This window comes from Pan paniscus, chromosome 12 (assembly GCF_029289425.2).
Source record: "Pan paniscus chromosome 12, NHGRI_mPanPan1-v2.0_pri, whole genome shotgun sequence".
NCBI lineage: Eukaryota > Metazoa > Chordata > Mammalia > Primates > Hominidae > Pan > Pan paniscus.
Genome location: NC_073261.2, coordinates 62,997,078 through 63,017,753, shown reverse-complemented (window position 1 = coordinate 63,017,753; position 20,676 = coordinate 62,997,078). Strand labels below are relative to the sequence as shown.

General features: G+C 35.5%; 1 protein-coding gene across 12 annotated transcripts in view; it reads right to left on the bottom strand.

The window, feature by feature from the left end:
• The window catches only part of WDPCP (WD repeat containing planar cell polarity effector), a 730,102-nt gene that overhangs the window by 272,826 nt on the left and 436,600 nt on the right, over positions 1–20,676 (bottom strand). For all 12 annotated transcript variants that reach the window (XM_055107901.1, XM_003830886.6, XM_034953245.3 and 9 more), the window contains 2 exons: positions 5,543–5,731; positions 2,026–2,149 (listed from right to left, as the gene is read on the bottom strand). In XM_055107901.1, the coding sequence (XP_054963876.1) occupies positions 2,026–2,149; positions 5,543–5,731 (313 nt within the window). The remainder of the gene's footprint in view (positions 1–2,025; positions 2,150–5,542; positions 5,732–20,676) is intronic.

Sequence of the window (20,676 nt, the reverse complement as noted above, 5' to 3'; positions counted from 1 at the left end):
GACCTTATCAAAGTATGTCCAAAAAATAATTAGAAAACCATTTGAGAAAAACCAATGAACAAAAAATTCACATTAGTAGAATAGAGCATCCTAGAGCCAGCAGGATGGTTACAAATATGATGCTTATGTGAAAACTAAATCACTGCATAAAATCTCAGAGGCCAGAGACAATGAGGACACAAAGAATAGGCTTCCAAACTTCTGTTTCATTCACTTTCATCTTTTTGGGCTCTTTAGGCAGGAGGAGAATTCATTAATTTTCCCCAGATACAGGGAAACAAATATTAGCAATAACAGCAAAGAACAAAGCTCTAAGTCCAAATAAATGTGACATTAACCCCAGCACTTTTACCATATGTTCATTCATAGAAGACAGCCTCATTTATATGAAGAGTCCTGGAATATGCTAATGTCATTCAGATGAAAAGGCAAGATTCAATTACATATCATAACCCTTGCAATATTTTAACGTTTCTCAGCTTCTAAAATTGCTGTTTTCCAGAGGCTTCACTGCTTGGTAGACTTCAAAATGCCACTTTATATATAAAAATCTAATTATAGAACATGAATATCTACACAACAATACAAATTCTCAAATCTTGACCAATCTGAAGTTTCCCCCTTCTTTTTGGCAGTTAAAAATAGTTACCAAACAGTCTACTCTTAAGTGAATAAAAATTTCCAGTTATTTTATAAGCTAGGATCTAAAAAATATACAATCAATAATAGATAAATGGTTTTAAGGGAAGAGTAAGGAACAGGGAATCAAAATCAGTTCAAAGATCTGACACCACCAATAACTTGTTATTTGATCTAAGCAAGCCACTTATCTATGCCTCAGTTTACTCACTTGTCAAATGATACTACTACTTTAACAGGAGTTTCTGAGAAAAAAATAAGAGAATATACATCAAAGCCCTTGAAAGAGTGAAAAGCACTAAAACAGATTATATTATTAGTAAAATTAAAAGTCTAAAATCAACTCCTTGATGTAATCCTCCTTTTTGGTACACAGTTGAAAATTCTGTTACTTTCCATTGTATAACATGTCATATATAAAAGAATACTATACATATATGTATACATATATGCAAACATACACAGACATACATATGTATATGTATGTGTATATATACACAGTTTAAAAATAATTTTTTATTTTTAATAATTTTTTATTTAATAATTTACTATACCCTGATATTTACCACTCATCTTAAGAAACAGAACATTACTAATACCTTAGAGGCTACTATATGCTTATTTTATCATTATTTCTTTTCATTCACTCCAGACTGCTCTAAATTGTGTGCTAATTTTTTTGCTTGCTTTTACTTATAGTACTGCCACATTTATATATGTATCCCTAAATTATCCATGCATTCATCTTCCTTCTTTCCATCCATTAATCCTGCTTTCTGAACTTCATGTATATATATATATATATATATATACATGCTATTGTATTTTTCCTTTAACTTCTGCAATACTTTTCTTAGAGAAATTTCTTGACATTATTTTTCACATATTTTCTAGGTTAACAAAATTTATTATACCCATTTAAAGCAGAGAAAATGGGGTACGGTGAAGCTAGAAACTTGCCACATTATATAAGCAGACAATGGACAAGTTTTTCTACAGTAATTCTTAAAGAAAAACAAACTAATGACTGTCTCAGAGCTTTACAGAACATTCACATCATTAGCTTCAATTAAAAAGAAAATATTTACTTAGTGCGAGTAGCACAATTCAGTTAATATTTCTACATTGACTTTACATAGCTTTCATATTAAAGAGGAAGGTATATTAAAAAGTACCGGTTATATAAAACCCCCAAATAATATTCAAATATTTCCTTAAAATGAAAACAATAACAAATTAAATAAAACCAAAAGAAGATGTATATTTCTTTGAGGAGATGGACTGTTAGGAAACATGTAGCCTTACTATGGAATATTTTAATTAAAGAGGATGTCTCCTGAAATAAGTAATTAGTCTGACACTAATCAATCCAAACATATCATTCACCTGAGCAAGTGATGGAAGAATCTCCTTGCATATTTGCTGATTTGATCTCTATATTCCAATATAGTGGAATCCAGAAGTGGTCTTGTTGGAGCATAGAAGGTTCCAAGGCTTGTCTCAAGCTGTGCTGTGGAATTCAAACATAGCAGCACTAAAACAAGTGAAAACTCCTTCAATTACAACAAAATACTCATGTTTGCAGTCAGTCAGGTTTTGCAGACTTGGATGAAACATGAACTTGTTGCAGGAAAGATGAAATTAAAATATGACAGCTGGTACAAAAACAAACCTGTGTATAAACTTTCACTTGAGGCAAAGCTGACAATGACTCTGAGCAACAAAAAGCTGTCAAAACTGAAGAAATCCATAATGAACCAACCTCTCACCACAAATGGGTAATTAAAACAGTGACTCATCAAAGTAACACAGTTTGAACTAGTACTTCCAGTAAAATCAACTCACAGCGTGCTAAACATTTACTGTCTTTGGCTAAAAGGAGAAAACTGACCTTTCTTCATTGGGAATTGAAATCGATATAGCAGAAATGTTTTTTAAAATAATACAAATAAACAGGCATATTGGAGTAGAAATATATCTCTATTGCAATTTTAAGACAACCGTGAAAGTCCCTATATCTTCCCTAAGTCCTGCCCTAAACAGCAAAAGTCTTGGTTTTATCCAAGTGTGAAAACTAAGACCTCTGGGAGAGGAAAGAAGGACTGGAGAGGCAGGTTTTGATAAACTAGAGGGCTAAGATTGGGGGAAAGGGCACATTTTGCCTGTTTCAGAATTTTACCAAGACATGCTCATGGGACTAGGTTTTTTCCCAGAAATACCTGGAAGTTAAGTAATTACCATAATGGTGAGAGTAAGAGTATGTATGAGAACACTACAGTTCACAGTAAGACTTCTCTGATTTTTATGCTACTAGCACTGAGTTGAATAAACAATTCCTTATTTAGCAAAACTCTTTAGTTTTAGGCATATTTGGGTTTGAAAGTATTAAATACCTCATCAGAGTAATTACTATGGACTTGGCTAAGCTGTTAGTAATTTCTTTTTTTAATCTCAAATCTAGACAGTAAAGTAAGATGAACTTTAGGGGTATTTTCTTTCAAAGCAGCAGTCAATTTAGATTACAATTGAATACAGCAATGCTATTGTGAAAACAAGCCAGATTCTCTTGCCATTGCTTGTTTTCTTGACAGCATGTTTCGTACATCTGAAATATTTGAACCTACATGGAATACTCATAACTCCCAGCACAGCTGTAGATTCATTAGATAGCCCAGCTTGATGTTTAAGGCAGAAATGAAGATCTCAAAGATAACTACAATACGGCTACAAATAAAAGAGCTCACTGGGTTCCGCTAATAAAAGGAAAACAAATTACCAGGTCAAATTTGTTAGATTCAGATAGAATAGGTCTCAAGAGAGAAAAAAAATTGTGAATGTTTTAGAAATATGTTTTGTAGTTACTTGGAGGAAAATGCACACACCTACTTAAAATGTACATATTCTGATAACCCAGCATCATGCAAAAATTTTATTTTAATAGCCTAGTATCATACAAGCTTTTTATTTCCCTATCTCCCCAATATGGTTCCTTGAAAATATACTTTATTAAGGCAAGAATCTGATAATGCCCATTTGTGTATTCCCTAATAATCTTTCCTATAACACAGTAATCTTACAAGACAAATTCACTAAGGCGCTAGCAATTTTTCAGTGTGCTGAGGGTCAATATTTTATCTTTTTCATATTTCTTCTTTAACTGTAAATTTATGATCTCTTATATAGATTGTGTATAACATAAGCATTCTTTAGGGACCCTGCTTTTTAAAATTTTTTCTTTCATGTTTTTTTTAAGTATACACTCAGTCATTACAGTATATCAATACTAAGAAATAATTAGTTAAGATAACTGCAGGCAGCAATATTATAGTAGTACCTTGTACCCTAAAAATTATGGAGTTATACTCTTCTTTTTATTTTTAACTAATACTCATTGAGTACCGAAGTAGTGGGCCATGCACTAGGCATTTTCTCATTGTAAAAATACTGGAATTTCTTGGCCAGGTGCAGTACGGGCTCACGCCTGTAATCCCAGCACTTTGGGAGGCTTAGGCAGGCAGATCACTTGAGGCCAACCTGGGCAACATAGTGAAATCCCTGTACTAAAAATAGAAAAATTAGCTGGGTGTGTGGTGCACATCTGTAATCCCAGCTACTCAGGAGGCTAAGGCAGGAGAATTGCTTGAACCCGGGAGGCAGGCATTGCAGTGAGACGAGATCATGCCACTGCATGCCAGCCTGAGCAACAGAGTGAGACTGTCTCTAAATAAAAAAAGAAAAATATCGGAATTTCCCGAGATAAATTTTGACTACCTCCAAAAAGAACATTTAATTAACATTAAATAAATATTTATTGTGGGCCATGTGTGACTTGGGCCAAGACCCACAATACAGACTTCCTGGAAGAGCATGTACTTACTAATTATTCTTCTCTAAAATTACTAAAATGAAGGTTACCTACAGAATTCTATCCAAACAACTTGTTTATTTTGGCAATGTAATAAAGTGGGATAAGAAAAATCTATAAAAATGCAAAGAAAGTAGAAAAGAATAGCTCTTCAAGTAAAGATCTTTTGACATATTTCCTGTTCCTCCTATCTTGTAAATTACCTAGGGACAGTTTCTCATTCACCATGGTTTTCCACCATTAATGTCAATGCTTACCACAAAGATATGAAAGATGCAAATGTTAGAATGTTTAGGTGCATTGTACATTAAGTAAATAACTTATAAGAAAAATAATACTATTAGATAATTGGCAAATATAAAGATTTATTTCATTATTGTATGTGTCACAGCATTCCCCACTGCCCCACCCCCTGACCTTAGTTTTTTTACCTTCTCTTTTAAAATTAAACATCTTAGATATATATCAACAAAATTACTTATTGGGCAAAGGTAAGGAAATCCAAGCAGGCAGAAGAGAGAAGAGTGTTACAACTATACGTCAGAATAAGGAAAACAAGAAGGAGCAGCCTGGGCTACAATTCAGATATACAAAAAAAGGAAGTGTTAAGGACTATTGTCTGGACAGAGGACTTCGGTGTGAGAAAAAAATATTGATATCTAATGTGAGGGAGGAATAAAGACTTTTGTTTGGTGCCCTTTGTCTAGCAGACCCCACGGAGTACATGAAATTTTTGATCAAAGTTTGAAATCTGAGCATGTTCTGTCTGTGAGCTTAGACTGAATTGTACAATGACTGCACTGTAAGCTCCAACATAAGCATATACAGAAAAGCTGTTCTTTATGTTGACAAATACTATACGGTAAGTACTATATGGGAGCAATTATTTGATATCTGATCCTTTCAGTTTTAATAGAGCACTAACATTTTTATCATTTAATCTCCAATACCATGACTCAAAAACAACCTCAAAAAATAACTCAAAATCTATTTCATGTATATACAAAACTCATCTATGAAAAATATTTCAAGTCTGACCTTCTCTCTCTGGAGTGAGCTTCTGTCTAAGAAGATGGTTTACAATGGCGCTCATGCTGATAAAGCACTGGTGGCCCAGAGTGTCCCAGTTCATGCTGCTCAGGATGTTTATTGCCTCATAGATCTCATCACAGTGAATGTACTGGAAGATGATGTCTATCAGGCCCAGCTGTCCTCGAGTGAAGACGCCTATCACAAAACATGGAAAACCAGGTGAATCTTTTAAAATAAAAGTAGAATAACAAAAAGAGTTAACTTTTCCATAAAGAAAAAAACCTATATTGCTTGCATTAAGTGCTAGAAATGTGGGACTGATCTCCTTCTCAACTAATATTTGCTATAAGATACACTGATAACAACAAAAACACATCTGTTGATCCTTTTAAAATGAAAGAAAATTCACTTTTACTCTTAGGACCAAGAGCATAAAACAAAGATTGGGGGGTGGCATTCTGTTCTGGTTTTATTGTCTTTTAAATATGGCTGACCTCATTTGAAATTAATAATTTCTGTGTATTAAATGACAATAAGTACTAGCAAAAAAAAAACAAGGTTTTTTGCTTGTTTTATGTAATTTTTAAAATCTTTTCAAAATGGTAGGTTACAAAATCTTTTTTTCTTCAATGTTTACTGATTAAAGTCTAAAAAACTTCTTCTCAGTACAAATAATCATGAAAGAAAATGAGAAAATGTATCTGAAATTACTTTTAAGCCACAAAGTATTATAAAATATTACTGTAATTCTTTTTATTACTATCATCATCATCATCATTTAACTGGAATAGTTATAGGCTTCAGGATTTTAAAAAATGTATTAGTTCATGAGAAAGATGCTAAAATTCTTCATACTAACTTCAAATCACATCAAAATGAAAACTTGTGCTATTAACAGGACTCAACTTGATAGGGAATCTGGGGAATTGCCCTGACTATACTAAGCAGTAAAACTTTACTATTCCTTTTGTGTTGGTAAAATCAAAGAATGTGACCGTCCAACAGCCTTCATGAGCCTGCAGTCAGGCATTGGAAGTCCTCATAAATCAGGGTGGTTCCTTGGCAGTAGATATTAATTCATAGGAACTTTGCAGGAAACCAAAAATATCTGAAGTCTGTTGACTCCACCTATACCCTATGTAATACTTCTACTAGTAACAAGAGAAAGAACTCATCTATTGAGAAGAAAAGCTAACATATAATCATAATAAAATCATTGAAAGGTGATAAAGAGAAAATCTTAAAAGGCAACCACAGGAAAAAAAATACACTGGATGTACAAAAAAGCAAAGATATGAATGATTACAGATTTTGCATCTAAAATTATGTAATCCAGAAAACAATAACAAGACATTTTAAAAGTACTGAGAGGTAAAAAAATTAATCTAGAATTCTATACCTTTATAAAAATGATCCAAAATTCATGAAGAAAGATAACAATCCTTAAATGCACCTAATAACAGAGCTGTGAAATAATAAAGCAAAAACTGACAGAACTAAAAGGAGAAAAAGCCAGATCTAAAATTATAATTGGTGCCCAGGGGCAGTGGTTCATGCCAGTAATCTGAGCACTATGGAAGGCCAAGACAGGCAGATCACTTGAGGTCAGGAGTTCGAGACAGGCATGGCAAACATGGCAAAACAGTCTTTACTAAAAATACAAAAATTAGCCAGGCATGATGGCAGGGGCCAATAATCACAGCTACTCGGGAGGCTGCAGCAGGAGAATCGCTTGCATCTGGGAGGTGGAGGTTGCATTGAACCGAGATCACACCACTGCACTCCAGCCTGGGTGACAGAGTGAGACTCTGTCTCAATCAATCAATCAATCAATAAAATTATAATTGGAGATTTCAGCACTTTTAATAATCAAGAGAATATGTAAGCAAAAAATCAGTAAGTATAAGAAATACTTGAAAAACACTATCAATGAATTTGACCTAATTGACATTTATAAAACACTGCACCCAACCACAGTAAAATACATTCTTTTTAAGTGCACACATAACACAGACCAAGATAGAGCATATTCTGAGTAATATAATGAAGCTACATACATTTAAAAGTTTTAAAATCATAAGAGCATTTTCTCTGACCACAATAGAATTAAATATCAGTAACAGAAAAATTATCTGGAAAATCCCCAAATATTTAGAAGTTAAGCAACATCCTTCTAAATAACCTATGGGTCAAAGAAAAAAATGTCACAAAGTATATTAGAAAATATTTTAATTGAATTAAAGTAAGACCCAAAGTAAATGGAAGGAAATAATAAAGACAGTAAATAGTAAATAACAAATATAGAAAAATCAATGAATTCAACAGCTTGCTTTTTGAAAAGATCAGTAAAATTGACAAACTTCTGTCTCAGCTGAGAAAAAAAGAGAGATGATACAATTACCAATAAAAGAATGATCACTACAGAACTACTGACATTTAAAATCAGTGAATAATTAGTTTTTATATGAACAAATATAACCTAAATGCAATGGATTCCTTGAAAGACCCAAACTATCAAAGCTCACTCAAGAAGGAATAAACTTGAATGGCTCTATATTATTTAAGTTTGGAGTCATTGTTAAAAAAAACCTTTACACATACACACACACACACGTGCACCAATGCACACACATAATTAAACACGACCTGCATATTAAGATGTCTTCACTGGTGAATTCTCTCAAACATTAACGGAAGAAATAATAAAGCCAGGAACAGTGGCATACACCTATTGTCCCAGCCTCACAGGAGGCTAAGGCGGGAGGACTGCTTGAGCCCAAGAGTTTTAAGTCCAACCTGGGCAAGACAGCAAGACTGTGTCTCTAAAAAAAAATAGTAATACGTAAAAAAAAAAAAAAATTAACAAAAGAAGAAATAATATAAATTCAATACAACTCAAATTATAAGAGAGAATACTTCCCAACTCATTTCATGTGGTTAGAATTACACTGACACCAAAAATGAAGATATTACAAGAAAATAAAAAGAAAACTACAGACCAATATTTCCCATAAACAAACACAAAAACCCTTAACATAATATTAGCAAATCCAGCAATATATTAAAAAGATAATATACCATGAACAAGCAAGATCACTCCCACAAATGCAAGGTTGCTTAAACATCTGAAAGCCAATCACTATAATTTACCTTATGATGAGAAAAAAGAGAAAAAACCTATAATCATTTCAATTGCTGCAGAAAAAGCATTTGAAAAAAAAATCAACATCCACTTAAGATAATATATCTCAGCAGACTAGGAATGGAAAGGGACTTCCTCAATATAATACCATCATACTTATAGTGAAAGATTGAATGTTTTCCACCGAAGATTGGAAACAAAGCAAGGATGTCCTCTCTTACCATTTCTATTTAATATTGTACCAGATGTCCTAGCTGTAAGAAGTGAAGAGAATAAAATAAAAAGCACACAGTTTAGATAAGATGATGTAACACTTCTAAATCCAGTTGTCATGGTCATCTATGTAGAAAATCCTAAGGATTCCAAGTTACTTCAGCTAAGAATGAGTTTAACAGGATTGCAGGATACATAGTCAATATTTTAAAAATTTATTTCTACATAATCCCAATGAACAATAAAAATTGTAATAAAAATATTTACAATATAATCCAAAAACATGCAATACTTAGGGATAAATATAACAAAGCATGTACAAGACCTTTACACTTAAAATTATAAAACTACACAGAGAGAAACTAATGAACACCTAAATAATTGGAGAAGGGTACTACTTTTATGGATTAGGAGACTCAATATTGTTAAGAATCATTCCTCCCTAAAATGATCTATAGATCCAACACAATCTCAGTCAAAATCCCATCAGGTGAAACAAGCCAGTTTCAAAACTTATATAGACATGGAAAGGATCTAGAATAGTCAAAATAATAGGAAAAAGAAGAATAAAGTTGAAGGACTAACAGTACCTGATTTCAAGACTTACTGTAAAGCCACTTACTGTAAAGCCACAGGAATCAAGTCAGAATGGTACTTGCTTAAGGTACAGACATTTAATTCGCTAAAAGACAATACAGTTATTGATAGATCAAAGTAATTCAATGGGAGAAAGAATACTCTTTCTGACAATTGGTGCTGGAACAATAAATATTTATATTAAAAATTAATCTCAACCCATACCTCATACCATATGCAAAAAATTAACTTGAAGTAGACCATAAACCTAAATGTAAGAGCTAAACCCACAAAACTTCTATAAGAAAATCCTTGTGACCCTGCGTTAAACAGTTTTCTTAGGACGTGAAAAGCAAAAGCCATAAAACAAAGAACATTATGAACTGAATTTCATTAAAATTAAAAACTTCTGCTACTTTATAAACAATGGTAAAATAATGAAAGGGTAAACTACAGGCTGAAAGAAAATATTCACAATACAAGTATCTTACAAAGGCCTTGTATTCATAAAATATACATAAAAAATCTCTTACAACTCAAGAATAAGTAAAGAAAAAATCCAATTAAATTTGGGCAAAAGATTTGAAGACATACTTCATCAGACAAGATATACAACAAATAAGCACATGAAAAGATGCTTGATTCCAACAGTCACCAGAGAAATGCAAATTAGTACCACGACACACTTACTAGAATGGCTAAAATTAAAATGACCATTAATTTCAAGTGTTAGAACTTGGAGCAACTAGAGTTCCCATAAATTGCTGATATGCTAAATGACACAATCATTTTAGAAAACAGTTTCTTCTAAAGTTGAACAAACACTTAGCATATGGCCCAGCCATTTTAAACTTGTAGGTTTTTGACAAGAGAAATGAAAATATATGTTCATACAAAGACTTGTAGATGAAAGTACATAGCATTTTTAATCTGTTAGCGAAAATCTGGAAACAAACCAAATGTCCATCAATATGTGAAAGGATTAAAAAACTGTGGCACAGAAATACAAAAAAAACCCTCAGAGGATATTAGGAACACCTCTATGCACTCAAGCTAGAAAACCTAGAAGATATGAATAAATTTCTGGGAACGTACACCCTGTCAAGATTGAATCAGGAAGAAACTGAATCCCTGAACAGACCAATAACAAGCTCCAAAACTGAATCACTAATAAAAAGCTTACCATCAGAAAAAGCTTAGGACCAGACAATTCACAGCCAAATTCTACCACGTGTATAAAGAAGAGCTGGTACCATTCCTACTGAAACTATTCCAAAAAAATGAGAAGGAAGGACTCCCTAACTCATTCTATGAGGCCAGCATCATCCTGATACAAAATCTGGCAGAGAGACAACAAAAAAAGGAAACTTATGGCCAATATCCTTGATAAACGTAGATGTAAAAATCCTCAATAAATACTAGCAAATGAAATCCAGCAGCACATCAAAATGAAAAGCTACCACAAATAAGTAGGTTTTATCCCTAGATGTAAGGTTAGGTCAACATACACAAATCACTAAATGTGATTCATCACATAAACAGAATGAAAAACAAAAACCACACGATCGTCTCAATAGACACAGAAAAGGCTTTCAATAAAATCCAACATCCCTTCATGTTAAAAAAAAGAAAAAAAACCTCAACAAACTAGGTATTGAAGGAATATACATCAAAATAATAGAGTAACCTATGATAAATCCACAGCCAACATCATACTGAATGGGCAAAAGCTGGAAAACTGGAACAAGACAAGGATGCCCTCTCTCACCATTCCTGTTCAATATAGAACCGGAAGTCCTAGCCAGAGCAATCAGGCAAGAGAAAGAAATAAAACACATCCAAATAGAAGACATGAAGTCAAACTATCTCTGTTTGTAGAAAATATGATTCTATACCTGGAAACCCGATAGTCTCTGCCCAAAAGCTCCTAGATCTGAGAAATAATTTCAGCAAAGTTTCACGATACAAAACTAAAGTATACAAATCAGTAGTATTTCCATACACCAACGACATCCAAGCTGAGAGCCAAATAAGCAACACAATCCCATTCACAAAAGCCACAAAAAGAATAAAACACCTGGGAATACAGCTAACAGAGAGGTAAAAGATCTCTACAACAGGAATTACAAAACACTGCTCAAAGAAATCAGAGATGACACAAACAAATGGAAAAACATTCAAAGCTCATGGATAGGTAGAATCAATATCATGAAAATGACTTTACTGCCCAAAGCAATTTACAGATCCAGTGCTATTCCTATCAAACTACCAATGACATTCTTCACAGAATTAGAAAAAAAAATAAACTAATTTGAGAGCCGTTCCAAGATGGCTGAATAGGAACAGCTCCGGTCTGCATCTCCCAGTGTGACTGACACAGAAGACGGGTGATTTCTGCATTTCCAACTGAGCCTCGGCTGGTGATACCCAGGCAAACAGGGTCTGGAGTGGACCTCCAGCAAACTCCAACAGCCCTGCAGCTGAGGGATCTGACTGTTAGAAGGAAAACTAACTAACAGAAAGGAATTGAACATCAACAAAAAGGGCATCTACACCAAAACCCCATCTGTAGGTCACCAACATCAAAGACCAAAGGTAGATAAAACCACAGAGATGAGGAGAAACCAGAACAGAAAAGCTGAAAATTCTAAAAACCAGAGCGCCTCTTCTCCTCCAAAGGATCGCAGCTCCTCGCCAGAAGTGGAACAAAGCTGGACGGAGAATGACTTCGACGAGTTGACAGAAGTAGGCTTCAGAAGGTTGGTAATAACAAACTTCTCCAAGCTAAAGGAGCATGTTCAAACCCATCACGAGGAAGCTAAAAACCTTGAAAAAAGTTAGACGAATGGCTAACTAGAATAAACAGTGTAGAGAAGAACATAAATGACCTGATGGAGCTGAAGACCATGGCACGAGAACTTCGTGATGCATGCACAAGCTTCAATAGCCGATTCAATCAAGTGGAAGAAAGGGTATTGGTGATTGAAGATTAAATTAATGAAATAAAACGAGAAGACAAGGTTGGAGAAAAAAGAGTAAAAAGAAATGAATAAAGACTCCAAGAATTATGGGACTATGTAAACAGACCAAATCTAGGTTTGATAGGTGTACCTAAAAGTGATGGGGAGAATGGAACCAAGTTGGAAAACACTCTTCAGGATATTAGTGAGGAGAACTTCCTCAACCTAGCAAGACAGGCCAACATTCAAGTTCAAGAAATACAGAACACACCACAAAGATACTCCTCAAGAAGAGCAACCCCAAGACACATAATCGTCAGATTCACCAAGGTTGAAATGAAGAAAAAAATGTCAACAGAAGCCACAAAGAAAGGTTGGGTTACCCACAAAGGGAAGCTCATCAGACTACCAGCGGATCTCCCTGCAGAAACATTACAAGCCAGAAGAGGGTGGAGGCAAATATTCAACATTCTTAAAGAAAAGAATTTTCAACCCAGAATCTCATATCCAGCCAAACTAAGCTTCATAAGCGAAAAAGAAATAAAATCCTTTACAGATAAACAAATGCTGAGAGATTTTGTCACCACCAGGCCTGCCTTACAAGAGCTCCTAAAGGAAGCACTAAACATGGAAAAGAACAACTGGTACCAGCCACTGCAAAAACATGCCAAATTATAAAGACCATCCATGCTATAAAGAAACTGCATCCATTAACAGGCAAAATAACCAGCTAACATCATGACAGGATCACATTCACACATAACAATATTAACCTTAAATGTAAATGGGGTAAAAGCCCCAATTAAAAGACACAAACAGACAGATTGGAAAAAGAGTCCAGACCCATCACTGTGCTGTATTCAGGAGACCCATCTCACGTGCAGAGACACATAGGCTCAAAATAAAGGGATGGAAGAAGATCTACCAAGCAAATAGAAAGCAAAAAAAGCAGGGGTTGCAATCCTAGGGTCTGATAAAATAGACTTTGAACCAACAAAGATCAAAAGAAACAAAGAAGGCCATTACATAATGGTAAAGGGATCAATTCAACAAGAAGAGCTAACTATCCTAAATATATATGCACCCAATACAGGAGCACCCAGATTCATAAAGCAAGTCCTTAGAGACCTACAAAGAGACTTAGACTCCCACACAATAATAATGGGAGACTTTAACATCCCACTGTCAATATTCAACACATCAATGAGACAGAAGGTTAACAAGGATATCCAGGACTTGAACTCAGCTCTGCACCAAGCAGACCTAATAGACATCTACAGAATTCTCTACCCCAAATCAAGAGAATATACATTCTTCACAGCACCACATTGCACTTATTCTAAAATTGACCACATAATTAGAAGTAAAGCACTCCGCAGCAAATGTAGAAGAACAGAAATCACAACAAACTGTCTCTCAGACCACAGTGCAATCAAATTAGAACTCAGGATTAAGAAACTCACTCAAAACCGCACAACTATATGGAAACTGAACAACATGCTCCTGAATGACTACTGGGTAAATAATGAAATTAAGGCAGAAATAAAGATGTTCTTTGAAACCAACGAGAACAAAGACACAATGTACCAAAATCTCTGGGACACATTTAAAGCAGTGTGTAGGAGAAAATTTATAGCACTAAATGCCCTCAAGAGAAAGCAGCAAAGATCTAAAATTGACACCCTAACATCACAATTAAAGGAATAGAGAAGCAAGAGCAAACAAATTCAAAAGCTAGCAGAAGGCAAGAAATAACTAAGATCAGAGCAGAACTGAAAGAGATAGAGACACAAAAAAACCTTTCAAAAAAATCAATGAATCCGGGAGCTGGTTTTTCAAAAAGATCAACAAAACTGATAGACCGCTAGCAAGACTAATAAAGAAGAGAGAACAATCAAATAGATGCAATAAAAAATGATAAAGGGGATATCACCACCTATCCTACAGAAATACCATCAGAGAATACTATAAACACCTCTATGCAAATAAACTAGAAAATCTAGAAGAAATGGATAAATTCCTGGACATATACACTCTCCCAAGACTAAAACAGAAAGAAGTTGAATCTCTGAATAAACCAATAACAGGCTCTGAAGTTGAGGCAATAATTAATAGCCTACCAACCAAAAAACGTCCAGAACCAGACGGATTCACAGCCAAATTCTACCAGAGGTACAAAGAGGAGCTGGTACCATTCCTTCTGAAACTATTCCAATCAATAGAAAAAGAGGGAATCCTCCCTAACTCATTTTATGAGGCCAGCATCATCCTGATAAAAAAGCCTGGCAGAGACACACACAAAAAAGAGAATTTTAGACCAATATCCCCGATGAACATCGAAGCAAAAATCCTCAATAAAACACTGGCAAACCGAATCCAGCAGCACATCAAAAAGCTTATCCACCACGATCAAGTTGGCTTCATCCCTGGGATGCAAGGCTGATTAAACATACGCAAATCAATAAACGTAATCCATCACATAAACAGAACCAACGACAAAAACCATATGATTATCTCAATAGATGCAGAAAAGGCCTTCAACAAAATTCAACAGCACTTCATGATAAAAACTCTCAATAAACTAGGTATTGATGGAATATATCCCCAAACAATAAGAGCTATTTATGACAAACCCACAGCCAATATCATACTGAATGGGCAAAAACGGGAAGCATTCCCTTTGAAAACCGGCACGAGACAAGGATGCCCTCTCTCACCACTCCTATTCAACATATTGGAAGTTCTGGCTAGGGCAATCAGGCAAGAGAAAGAAATAAAGGGTATTCCATTAGGAAAAGAGGAAGTCAAATTTTCCCTGTTTGCAGAGGACATGATTGTACATTTAGAAAACCCCATCATCTCAGCTCAAAATCTTCTTAAGCTGATAAGCAATGTCAGCAAAATATCAGGATACAAAATCAATGTGCAAAAATCACAAGCACTCCTATACACCAATAATAGACTCAGAGCCAAATCAGGAGTGATCTCCCATTCAAAACTGCTACAAAGAGAAGAAAATATCTAGGAATCAAACTTAGAAGGGATGTGAAGGACCTCTTCAAGGAGAACTACAAACCACTGCTCAAGGAAATAAAAGAGGACACAAACAAATGGAAGAACATTCCATGCTCATGGATAGGAAGAATCAATATCGTGAAAATGGCCATACTGCCCAAGGTAATTTATAGATTCAATGCCATCCCCATCAAGCTACCAATGACTTTCTTCACAGAATTGGAAAAAACTACTTTAAAGTTCATATGGAACCAAAAAAGAGCTTGCATTGCCAAGACAATCCTAAGCAAAAAGAACAAAGCTGGAGGCATCACACTACCTGACTTCAAACTATACTACAAGGCTACAGTAACCAAAACAGCATGGTAGTGGTACCAAAACAGAGATATAGACCAATGGAACAGAACAGGGGCCTTGGATATAACACCACACATCTACAACCATCTGATCTTTGACAAACCTGACAAAAACAAGCAATGGGGAAAGGATTCCCTATTTAATAAATGGTGCTGGGAAAACTGGCTAGCCATATGTAGAAAGCTGAAACTGGATCCCTTCCTTACACCTTATACAAAAGTTAATTCAAGATGGATCAAAGATTTAAATGTTAGGCCTAAAACCATAAAACCCCTAGAAGAAAACCTAGGCAATACCATTCAGGACATAGGCATAGGCAAGGACTTCATGTCTAAAACACCAAAAACAATGGCAACAAAAGCCAAAATTGACAAATGGGATCTAATTAAACTAAAGAGCTTCTGCACAGCAAAAGAAACTACCATTAGAGTGAACAGGCAACCTACAGAATGGGAGAAAACTTTTGCAATCTACCCGTCTGACAAAGGGCTAATATCCAGAATCTACAAAGAACTCAAATAAATTTACAAGAAAAAAACAAACAACCCCATCAAAAAGTGGGCAAAGCATATGAACAGACACTTTTCAAAAGCAGACATCTATGCAGCCAATAGACACATGAAAAAATGCTCATCATCACTGGTCATCAGAGAAATGCAAATCAAAACCACAATGAGATACCATCTCACGCCAGTTATAATGGCGATCATTAAAAAGTCAGGAAAACAACAGATGCTGTGGAGGATGTGGAGAAATAGGAACACTTTTACATTGTTGGTGGGACTGTAAACTGGTTCAACCATTGTGTAAGACAGTGTGGCGATTCCTCAAGGATCTAGAACTAGAAATACCATTTGACCAAGCAATCCCATTACTGGGTATATACCCAAAGGATTATAAATCATGCTACTATAAAGACACATGCACACATGTTTATTGCGGCACTATTCACAATAGCAAAGATTTGGAACCAACCCAATGTCCATCAGTGATAGACTGGATTAAGAAAATGTGGCACATATACACCATGGAATACTATGCCGCCATAAAAAAGGATGAGTTCATGTCCTTTGCCAGGACATGGATGAAGCTGGAAACCATCATTCTCAGCAAACTATCACAAAGACAGAAAACCAAACCCTGCATGTTCTCACTCATAGGTGGGAATTGAACAATGAGAACACTTGGACACAGGAAGGGGAACATCACACACTGGGGCCTGTCAGTGGGTGGGGGGCTAGGGGAGGGACAGCACTAGGAGAAATACCTAATGTAAATGACTAGTTGATCAGTAAACCAACATGTCACATGTATACCTATTTATCAAACCTGCATGTTGTGCACATGTACCCTAGAACTTAAAGTATAATAAAAATAAATAAAATAAAAAAGGGGAAAAAAAAGAAAAACTAATTTAAAATTCATATGGAACCAAAAAAAGAGTCTGAATAGCTAACACGATCCTAAACAAAAAGAACAAAGCTGGAGGCATCACAACATACCCAACTTCAAACTATACCACAATGATGCAATGACCAAAACAGCATGGTACTGGTACAAAAACAGACACAGAGAGCAATGAAACAGAATAGAGAGCCCAGAAATAATGCTACACACCTACAACCATATGATCTTGACAAAGTCAACAAAAACAAGCAGGGAAAGGACTTCTTATTCAGTATATTGTACTGGGATAACTGGCTAGCCATATACAGAAGACTGAAACTGGACCCCATCTTTACACCATACAGAAAAATCAATTAAAGATGGATTAAAGACTTAAATGTAAAACCTAAAACTATGAAAACCCTGCAAGGTAACCTAGGAAATACCATTTGGGCACAGGCCCTGGCAAAGATTTCATGACAAAGGCGCCAAAAACAGTTGTGACAAAACCAAACATTGACAAATGAGACTAAAGAGCTTCTGCACAGCAAAAGAAACAATCAACAGAGTAAACAGACAACCTACAGAATAGGAGAAGATATTTGCAAATTATGCATCTGACAAAGGTTTAGTATCCAGAATCTTAAGGAACTTAAACAAATGAACAACCAAAACACAAACAACCCCATTAACAATTGGGAAAGAACATAGACATTTCAAAAGAAGACATACATGCAGCCTACAACCATATGAAAAAATGCTCAACATCACTAATTATCAGAGAAATGCAAATCAAAACCACAATGAGATACCATCTCATACCAGTCAGAATGGCTATTATTAATAAGCTAAAAAAAAAACAGATGCTGGTGAGGGTGCAGAGAAAAGAGGATGCTTATACACTGCTAGTGGGAACGTAAATTAGCTCAGACGTGGTGGAAAGCAGTTTGGGCATTTTTCAAAGAACTTGAAACAGAATTGCCATTCAACCCAACAATCTCATTACTGGGTATATACTCAAAGAAATATAAATTGTTCTACTATAAAGACACATGCACACGTATGTTTGTCACAGCATTACTCACAATAGCAAAGACTTGGAATCAAACCAAATACCCATCAACAGTAGACTGGATAAAGGAAATGTGGTACATATACACCATGGAATACTACATAGCCATAAAAAAGAATGAGATGATATGCTCTGCAGCAAGATGGATGCAGCTGGAGGCCATTATCCTAAATGAAATAACACAGGAATAGAAAACCAAACACCACATTTCTCACTTATACGTGGGAGCTAAACATTGAGTACTTACAGACACTAAGAAGGGAACAATAGACAACAGGGCCTAGTTGAGGGTGAAGGGTGGGAGGATGGTAAGGATCGAAAAACTGCCTATCGAATACTGTACTTATTACCTGGGTGACGAAATAATCTGTACACCAAACCCCCAAGACACGCAATGTACCTATAAAACAAACCTGCACATGTACCTCTGAACCTAAAAGTTAAAAAAATTGTGGTGTATTGACATAATGACCTACTGCTCAGTAATGTAACAAAAAAATACAGAAATACGTACTAACGTTGAAGATTCTCACAGAATAATGCTGAGCAAAAGTACCAAGACACAAGAGTACCTACTACATGATCCCATTTCTATGAAATTCTAGAAAAGGCAAATTGAATCTATTTTTTTATCTAAAAAATGTTTTTTATAGATTTAGGGATACAAGTGCAGTTGTGTTACATAGACATATTGCATTGATGAAGTCTGGGCTTTTACTGTACCTATCACCCAAATAGTGAACATTGTACTCAATAGGCAGTATTTCATCCCTCACCCCTCTCCCACTCTCTCACCTTTTGGAGTCTCCAGTGTCTATTACGCCACTCTGTATGTCCACGTGTACCCACTGTTTAGCTCCCACCTATAAATGAGAATGTGCAGTTTTTGACTTTGTTTTACAGCCATTTCACTTAGGATAATGGCCTCTAGCTCCATCCATGTTGCTGCAAAGGACATGAACAAATATAATCTATAATAATGGAAAGCATATCAATGCTCATCAGCTTCCAGAGAGGTGGGAATTAACTGAAAAGGGCCTTGAGAGAATTTTTTGGGATGATGGAAATGTTCTATATTATGATTGTGGTGGTAATCATGAGGGTATATACATTTGTCAAAACTCATTGAACTGTACTTTTTTTTTGAGAAGGAGTTTTGCTCTTGCTGCCCAGGCTGGAGTGCAATGGCGTGATTTCGGCTCACTGCATCCTCCGCCTCCCAAGTTCAAACGGTTCTCCTGTCTCAGCCTTCTGAGTAGCTGGGATTACAGGCATGTGCCACCATACCCAGGTAATTTTTTTGTATTTTTAGTACAGACAGGTTTCACCATGTTGGTCAGGCTGGTCTCGAACTCCTGACCTCAGGTGATCCGCCCACCTCGGCCTCCTAAAGTGCTGGGATTACAGGTATTAGCCACAGCGCCTGGCCTTAACTGTACATTTTAAATGTGTGTATTTTATTTATGTAAATTATACCTCAATAAACTTGATTTTTAAAATTCATCATCACTCTAGTTTGAAGAAAGTAGAAGGCTATCTAGAATAAAAGTTCATTTTAAATGATATGAGATCCAATTTTAAGATGAGTAGGCATCTAACAAAGTGTCTAGCATTTTCAGCAATAAATAACCTAATACCACCTGGGTAAAGTATAATGTTAAAATAACTCTTTGAAAATAACTCTTGAGGAAAATTGCTTTGTACCAAATTTCTAAGAGAAAAATCATACTGTTTGTTTTTTAGAAAGAGAGACAGACAGACATACATACACACGTTGCCTGTGATTTTAAAAATTCTATGAGAGTGAAGATGTTAGCTTTAATTACCTCTTGTTTAACATCATCACTTGAACATGTAACCTTTTCCTAACTTTGCACACTCTATGAGGGCATTGTGGGGACACTTTAGGCAAAGGGAATACTATCATCACCAACATGGAAGGAGTGAGCGTGAGAGCACACACCATGGCTGGGAAGCTACACTAGTGCAACTCAGCTGGGGAGATAGAGACCAAGTGGCAGGAAAGGGCTTATCAACCACTAAAGTATTTCTTTTTTTTTTTTTTAACTTTTATTTTAGGTTTGGGGATACATGTGAAGGTTTCTTACGTAGGTAAACTCATATCATGGGGGCCTGTTGAACAGATTATTTAATCACCCAGGTATTAAGTTCAGTACCCAATAGTTACCTTTTCTGCTTCTCTCCCTCCTCCCAAACTCCACCCTCAAGTAGACCCCAGTGTTTGCTGTTCATTTGTTTGTGTTCATGAGTTGTCAGCATTTAGCTCCCACTTATAAGTAAGAACATGTGGTATTTGGTTTTCGTTCCTGCATTTGTTTGCTAAGTATAATAGCCTCCATCTCCATCCATGTTCCCACAAAAGACATGAAGTATTTCAAGCTGGAGAATCCATGACCAA